Source organism: Thalassophryne amazonica, chromosome 1, assembly GCF_902500255.1.
Source record: "Thalassophryne amazonica chromosome 1, fThaAma1.1, whole genome shotgun sequence".
Lineage (NCBI taxonomy): Eukaryota > Metazoa > Chordata > Actinopteri > Batrachoidiformes > Batrachoididae > Thalassophryne > Thalassophryne amazonica.
The window spans coordinates 94,493,699-94,502,617 of NC_047103.1; the positions used below are offsets into that span (position 1 = coordinate 94,493,699).

At 43.6% G+C, this 8,919-nt stretch overlaps 1 protein-coding gene across 1 annotated transcript in view; it reads right to left on the bottom strand.

Moving 5' to 3' along the window:
- Positions 1-3,826, bottom strand: part of rsu1 (Ras suppressor protein 1) — a 213,396-nt gene extending 209,570 nt beyond the window's left edge. Inside the window, 2 exon segments of the mRNA XM_034172800.1 lie at positions 2,155-2,205; positions 3,493-3,826. Of these exon segments, the coding sequence (XP_034028691.1) occupies positions 2,155-2,205; positions 3,493-3,601 (160 nt within the window). The 5' untranslated portion in view covers positions 3,602-3,826.
- Positions 3,827-8,919: the final 5,093 nt, after the last annotated feature.

Below are 8,919 nucleotides of genomic sequence, written 5' to 3' on the forward strand. Positions count from 1 at the left end.
CATTCCATACACATCTTCTGGTCTTAATTAAATCAAGTCTCCATGTCATTGCTTGTCCATCATCCCTTACACTTGGAAAACAAGCTGCAGTGAAACCCTGCTTTCTTGCACTTGCAATTGCCTGGACATGCACCACGAGCTGCTGGCTGATGCGTTCACTGTGCGTCGGTCATTTCAAAGCGTCACCAATTATCACCTTGTTTCTGCTTAAAACAGACTAATTTCTGCTTAAAACTGACTTTAGAGTGATTTAAGAGGTTTTACCTTGTCATCTGATGGTTAATAATCCTATTAATCCACATGATCGCTTTGGTCTCAGACGAGCTACTAAGGTTTGAAATGACACATGCACAGTAGAGGCAGGTTGGACCGATTTTTACATGCGGACCATTCGGTCTTTGACTTCAGGAACCTTCTGCCCTGGAAGTAAGCACACTTAACCAAAAAATATCCTGAGGAATTCAGAATATTAGCAATGCTGTTTTAAGACTATTTATGCCACTGATATAATGACAATATAGCACAAAAAGAAAGTGCATCGTTTCAAAGAGCAATGAACTTTTACTTCTCAAGAATGTTCAACGTGAACCAAAACGTAAAAAAAAAGTTGGTATCGGCTTATAGCCCCTCACTGCCTGAGCTCACTCACTCACTCATGTTCAACTGCTTATCTGGGACTACTGTGTCGCTGGGTTGCTTGAACTAATGGAACATTTTCTCCATATGATGGGTCCTTCACAGACATCATTGGGCCCTATGCAAAGTGGAACAAAAATAACTAATTCAAAATTTGTTGTGTTTCTTAATCTATTTTAAGAGCTACAACTTGTGCTGATTTAAGATCAAATTAAATAGGATGCAAATTTCAGATTTCATTTGTGTTATATTTTATATGTCCTTCACCCTTTACAAACGCATATAACGGAAGATATAATCAAGGCCATCAAAATGATAACAGTAATTATATAGTAATTAACAGTGACCCTGCAAGGTGACAAATGAGGAAAGTCAACAAGACACCCTCGACAACTGGAGCCATTATCACATTCTGTGACTATGACTGGAGAAATTGTGCATAGTAGAACATTTGTCTGATGCATTGCTACTCACAGCTTCATAGCAGAGTGGAGCAGGGAAGGATTTTCATACAAGAAAACAGATCCTATCTTAGCTGGAGCTTGTGAAGTGTTTTCTGGCAAACGTAGCTGAAATTTCATGTCTTGTTATAAGGAAATGCCTCTCGTAGCAACTCAGCAGCTGTTACATGTATGTGACAGTATTACGGTATATAAATATGACATGTCATGTTGGAAATTAAAAAGGCAGTGCACAGGAAGGCTACTGTTCCTTCTAATATAAAGCTCTATAAACAATGTAGTGCCAGTAGATGTCACACTAAGCACAAGCATTTCAGGTCACAACACCAGCCTCCCTTTGTCCGAGCCTCGCAACTTCCTTCCTCTGCATCAAGAAGAAGGAATGGCAATTCCAAGTCAAGTTGGAATCCTTAAGCAGCTGAAGGACCCTCTATTTGGGAAAAGCCAGACCCTTGCTGATTCCAGAAAAACCATCAAACCATGTTCTTGGTCAGAGTGCGTTATATCTTATGGTTCTATTTTTGGGGGGGGGGGGGGGGGGGGGGGGGGGGGGGGGGGGGGGGGGGGGGGGGGAGATAGGCCCTTCTCTTTGCTACCGTTCATGGACAGTGCTATGTGGATCATGTCTCTTTATAAATGTGGCGAGGGGCACCAATCTTGTATTAATGGCCTGTATTTAAACAAGGAACAGAAAAGCTTGGGCGACAACTCATCACAGAAAGTGTTGCTTTGGTTTCTGTACAGGATGCCATGGTTACATCGAAAATAGATGTGGGCTTATACATTAATGTTTAAAATGTCTATAGCATTTAAAACAACCTCTGTGTATGACCTTACGTTACTGTAAGTTCATACCAAAAGTTTTCAGTTTTAATACAAAACCTGATTAAAATAAATAAAATAAAAAGCTGCATATTGGTCACTGCTCTCCTTGATTACTAATATTCAATCAGCCCTGAAGCACGTATCAGTTCATTCTTAACAATAATAGTCACTGTGTGATGTGGACACTAACCACACTGAACTGTCCATCAAATATTTGGTATGAGCATCTTACCTGTCAGCTTGTTGTGGCTGAGAACCAGCTGAGTGATGTCCGACAACGTGACTGAAATGAAATATAACATTCTGTCAACACATCAAAGAATTCTGGTCTCGCTTTCCTTTTGTTTATTTTCCACAGTTGGCTATTTAGGGTCATCTAACAAATATACAAATATCTGAAGAAGTAGCATCGGTCATTCTAGTGCACATGAAGTAAAAAAAAAAAAAAAACAAGTTATCACAGAAACTAATGAAAGACGTGCGGACGGGTCCGCGCGCTCCGCCACAGGAAAAACACCTCCGTTGGAAGCCTTAAGGACAAGTTGGAACATGTCCAGCTGTTAAACAATTTCTCATATACTCACTCCACTGAAAGCCATCAAAAGCCGCCTGGATTTTACAAATGGTTATCAACACGGAGGTGTTTTTCCTGTGCCGCCGCTCCGCGCCGGCTGCGTCCCGACGGGCGGACCCGTCCGCACGTCTTTCATTAAAAAATCTCCTTTAACAGTGGAATATCCGGATAAAATGCTGAAACCGACTTCTTCTGAAACTTCTCTGTTCTCTCACGACGTCCTGGATCAATAGAGCCTGAAATGTGGAGGTTTTCAGCTTGAAACAGGCTGATGACGCCGCCTGAGAGCGCAGCACGACGTCTCGCACCGTGGGAAGTCCTTAAAGCGACAGTATCACCTCAAAATCTCTCATCAGCCGTTAAAATTTTCACTGAAACCAGCTTAATTTTTCGAACCGTGTCCACTTCGATGTGTCTCACAGGTTTAGAAAAATTTGATCAAACAAAGCGCCAGTCTCTCAGCAACTTCTCAGACAAAGGAATTCTGACGAGGGGCTGGACGACTCCTCCCACAAGGAGTGCTCACAGGCGAATGACGTCACCGACAGGCGTGGAAAAACTCACGCATGCGCACGAGGGTTCAAGCATGTCTGACGTAAAAACATATGAATGAAATCCATATAGTTTTTGAAAAAAATAAAAAGGACCTATACTTTATGGACAGACCTCGTATAAATCTAATATTTTGAGCATGGGGCCACTTGGACGGGCTCATTATGCTATACCAAATTTTTGGGTTCTCATAGACACATGTGAGGACAGGTCGAGCTCCTGTTTTGGACCCTGAAGGCATCATTTAGCTTGCAAAAATAAAATGACACATAAGCTCCATCAAGCTGCTTGTGAAGCCTTGTTGCTACACGCATGGTCCCGGTGGCCGCTGGAGGCCGCTGTTGCTTGTTTAACGTCCAAACCCAAGTTGTTGCTTTTATTTGATAACTGCCGACAGCTACGCGTTAGACATGACGTCAGAGCAGGGTAATGTGAGGATCTTACAGAGGCCCGGGACGTCCAACATGTTGGAGATGTTTCTGTCACAGAGTTCCACCTCCGGAATGTTCTTCTCTCGGCTGTCTTCCACGATCTTCTTCAAAGACTTGGACATTTTCTGATCATTCAGAAAAAAATAAAGTAAAAATTTAAAAAATCCAACAAAGTCAGGAGCTACGAGCTATCAAGGAGCACGGCAACAACGTTTAAGCGGTCCTGTGGACGTGGGCACAGTATCACGGTGTAAAGAAAGGACAGAACAAAAACGGTCTTCTCGCAGACTCGCACACACCCTGCAGGAAGTTTACTTCACAGACGCTGCTCCATAATAGGATACTTCCTGTTCCTGACTGTGCCTGGCCACGCCCTCCTGCTGAGTTCCGCCTGTGGCACCATTACACACGGTCACCAGACTATCCGCTCCACTATCACATAAGCGCTGTCAAGGAACTGTGTAAAGAACAAGTTGGCAAAACAAACAAGTCCTTTTCTTCATTATTCAAAGACACAAACTGGAACGCAGCTATTCAAGAAACAATATATATATATATATATATATATATAAAATCTAAATTATTACACCTTTTTAATAAATGCCATTTGGTATCTTTTGTGTAATTTTATTGAAAATATATATTGTCACAATGTTTATTTGTGATGTGCCATGTCTTTTACGCTTTTTTGTGTTGCCCCGTATGTTCAATGTATTTATTCAAAAGACCTGTTTGTACTGTCTTATATTTACATTTGGTTGTCCATTCGGCTGCTCCCGTTTTTTGTGTTCGGGGTCGCCACAGCGGATACAACCAGATCCGCATTGATAGTTGGCACAGGTTTTACGCCGGATGCCCTTCTGACGCAACTCCAGTGTTACCTGGAGAAACACACACAGCGGCTGCTGTTCCAAAGAGGTCTCCCATCCAAGAACTAACCAGGTCCCGCACTGCTTAGCTTCTGAGATCTGACGGGATCAGGCTAACACAGAGCAGATCGACTGTTTTATATTTACATTGTTTTTACAAATAAAAATCAATCAACCAACCAATCAATGAATCTATTGCATTCAACATCAGTAATTACAGGCCAATATCTGTTTTAACTGTAGTTTCTAAGACCTTTGGGAAAGTAGTGCATGAACAGCAGTGTTTTACACATTACAAAACACATTACAAAAGTAACAAAATTACAGTAATGTATTACTTGTTGCTGTAAGGCAGTAATGTAAGGTAATAGGAATAAGTGTTAAGTAATATTATATTTGTTACATATTTCAGCAATGTGAATGACATCACACTTTCAACCAGAAATTTAGTGGTGTTTTGTTTACGATAAAATTCACCAGCACAACAAGACCTTCAGCAAAATGCAGCCTGTTAAAAACAGCTTTATGTGGGGCTGTGGAGTCCAACTTTTCCATACTGATTTCATTAAAAACTGGTGCCACATTGATAAATCCACTGTGTGCCATGATAATGACGCAAAACTCTGATCAAATCCCATAAGAATCAGGCAAAGAAAGGTTTTTTTGATGAGTCAGTTAAACATGATTCACAAAAAAAGGTGCTTCCTCTTGCTTTCACCTGCGAGGTGGAGTGAGCAGCCCTTGTTTGTTTCAGGAATCAACACACTACACTGTGTGTTTTTACAAAAGAGGTGAACACACTGCTTTGCTTGAAATATACAATAATCAATCAACAACAGTGTACGTCTGTCTCACTGTTTGATAGTGAGGCCCTGCAGAGGTGATACAGCAGTTTGGACTGGATTTATATAGTGAGGTCCTGCAGAGGTGACCTATTCACCTGAATCAGAAGTGCAAAGTGCTTTACAGTAATGTTGCACATTCACTCATTCACACACACACAGATGTCAGGCTCACGACACACCCGGAGCAACTTGGAGATTAAGGACCTTGCCCATGGGCCCTTAGTGATTTTCCGGTCAGAAGGAGGTTTGAACAGAGGATGAATATCATCAGTGCATATGCCCCACAAGTAGGTTGCGAGATGAAGGAGGACGAGGATTTGTGGAGTGAATTCAAAGAAGTGGTGGAGAGTGTGCCCAAGCATGAAAGAGTGGTGATAGAAGTGGACTTCAATGGCTATGTTGGCAAAGGGAACAGAGGTGATGAGGAAATAATAGGTAGATATGGTATCAAGGACAGGAATGTGGAAGCACAGATGGTAGTTGATTTTGCAAAAAGGATGGAAATGGCTGCGGTGAATACCTACTTTAAGAAAAGGGAGGAGCACAGGGTGACATATAAGAGTGGAGGAAGGTGCACGCAGGTAGACTACATTCTTTGTAGGAGATGCAAGGTAAAAAAAATTTGGAGACTGTAAGGTGGTGGCAGGAGAGAGTGTAGCCAGACAGCATAGGATGGTGGTTTGTAGGATGATGTTAGAGGTAAAGAAGAAGAAGAGCATGACAGCTCAACAATGGATCAGATGGTGGAAGAAGCTCAAGGATGAAGACTGTTCTGTGAAATTCAGTGAGCAGGACAGAAAGGTACTGCATGGAGGGGAAGCAATTTTGGACCATTGGAAAAGTACTGCAGATGTTGTGAGAGAGACAGCCAGGAAGGCAATGGGTGTGACATTTGAACAGTGGAGGGAAGACAAAGAGACTTGGTGGCAGAAGGAAGATGTCCAGGAAAGCCTAAGGAGAAAGGTTGGTGAAAAAGAATTGGGATAGTCGGAGAGATGAAGAAAGCAGACAGTAGTACAAGGAGTTGCGGCGTAATGTGAAAAGAGAAGTGGCAAAAGCTAAGGAAAAAGCATATTGCGAGCTGTAAAAGAAGTTGAATTGTAAGGAAGGAGAAAAGTTATTGTACTGATTGGCCAGACAAAAGGACAGAGCTGGAAAGGATGTGCAGGAGGTTATTGTGGTAAAAGATGCACATGTAATGTGCTGGCAAGTGAGGAGAGTGTGTTGAGAAGGTGGAGGGAATATTTTGAGTAGCTGATGAATGAAGAAAATGAGAGAGAGAAAAGATTGGATAATGTGGCAAGAATAAATCAGGAAGTGCAAGAGATATGTTAGGCTGAAGTGAGGGCAGTTATGAAGGGGATGAAGAATGAAAAGGCAGTTGCTGCAGATGACATTCCAGTGGCAGCACAGAAATGTCTAGGAGAGATGGCAGTGAAGTTTCTAACCATATTGTTTAATAGACTAAGTATGCTAGTTCTTATTTTTAAGAACAAGGATGATGTACAGAGCTGCAGTAATCACAGAGGCATAAAGTTAATCAGCCACAGCATGAAGTTATAGGAAACAGTAGTAGAAGCTAGGCTGAGAAAACAGGTGAAGATCTGTGAGCAGTAATATGGTTTCATGCTGAGAAAGAGCACTACAGATGCAATGTTTGCTCTGAGAATACTGATGGACAAGTATAGAGAAGTCCAGAAGGAGTTATATTGTGTGTTTGTGGATTTAAAGAAAGCTTTTGACAGGGTGCCAAGAGAAGAGTTGAGGTATTGTATGAGGAAGTCTGGAGTGGCAGAGAAGTATGTGAGGGTAGTGCAGGATATGTACAAAGGTAGTATGACAGCGGTGACGTGCAGTAGGAATGACAGACTCATTCATGGTGGAGGTGGGATTACACCAAGTATCAAGTCAGTATCAAGTCCAATGGTGCAATTGTGATGGACAGGTTGGCAGATGAGTTCAGACAGAAGTGTCCATCGACAATGATGTTTGAACATGACATTGTGGTCTGTAGAGAGAGTTGAGAGCAGGTTGAGTCTTTGCCTGGAGAGGTGGAGATATGCTTTGGAGAGAAGGGGAATGAAAGTCAGTAGGAGCAAGACTGAGTACGTGTGTGAATGGGAGGGAGCCCAGTGGAACAGTGCAGTTACAAGGAGTAGAAGTGGTGAAAGTAGATGAGTTTAAATATTTGGGGTCAACTGTTCAAAGTAATGGAGTGTGTGGTAAAGAGGTGAAGAAGACAGTGCAGGCAGGGTGGAGTGGATGGAGAAAGGTGGCAGGAATCATTTGTGACCAAAGAATATCAGCAAGAGTGATGGAGAAACTCTACAAGACAGTAGTGAGACCAGCTATGATGTACAGGTAGAGACAATGGCACTAACAAAAAGACAGGAGGCAGAGCTGGAGGTGGCAGAGCTGAAGATGTTGAGATTCTCTTTGGGAGTGACGAGGATGGACAGGATTAGGAATGAACATATCAGAGGGACAGCTCAGGTGGGACGGTTTGGAGACAAAGTCAGAGAGGAGAGACTGAGATGGTTTGACATGTGCAGAGGAGGGACCCAGGGTATATAGATATTAAGATGCTGAGGATGGAGCCACCAAGCAGGAGGAGAGGGAGGCCAAAGAGAAGGTTTATGGATGTGATGAGGGGGGACAGGCAGGTGGTTGGTGTGACAGAGGAAGATACAACGGACAGGGTGAGATGGAAAATTACTGCTCTGCTGTGGTATCTCCCCAAACAGATTTGAAAACAGCTGTTATGTGTCGGACGCAGCTCGGAGAACCGACCAGCGTTTGAAGGACCCAGTATGAAATAAGCAGAGCACGGTACAAAGGCTAACTGAATTTAATACATAACAGTGAAAATGTAAGAACAGAAAGGTGCGGCCTGGCGTGGTGCGCTCCCAGCAGCGCTAACGGGTCCGGAGCCAGAAGCTGTTTCGGACCCAAGGACCCCGCCGACACCCCCCAGGTGGCCGCAACAACCGAGTCTGTGAAAGAAGGAACCATTATGTGAGTCCACACTCTACACACAGAACACTTAAAGGTGTACAAACAGCAAACACTTCCTGGCTTGATTGCTGATCAGCTTCCAACCTGCGGGCATGGAACATCCAGTTCACAAAACTCCACCGGCAGTCACAAAATCTAAACGTACCTCAGGAAGTGTGCTGACGAGCGTGAGACCTCACCCCCTCCTCTTTCACAGACTGTGCATCAAACCTGGACGTTTCTCAGCATCCGCTGCTGATGAGATGGCTCCCGAGACGACGATCTCACCCGTCTGGTCACAAGGTCGAGTCTCTGGCAAATACACACTGTGCACTCCAGTCTTAAATGCCAACATGCTCCAATCCATCCAGATGCACCTCAGCTGTGAGTCCTGACGAGTCGCAGGTGATCAGGGTGAGGTCCTGACAGCCTCAGCAACACAGCCACTCAGTCCCAAATGCACGCCACCTGGGAGGAAAACAAACAGACAAACAACCGGCAGCCAGGCCCCCCCCAGCCATATAACAAACAGCCATGTCTTCATGTCTGTTTTCCAGTTTGCACACAGGCCATGCATGGGATCCTCGTCCACAAACTGCTGACTGGGGTCTGGGAAAAGTAGCACAGGGTAGAAGTGAAATGCTGCTTGAGTTTTTCAAAGGTTGCATCGCACTCGGGGGACCAAACAAAAGACCTGTGGAGAGAGGAAAATTCATGCAACGGTGAAGCAAT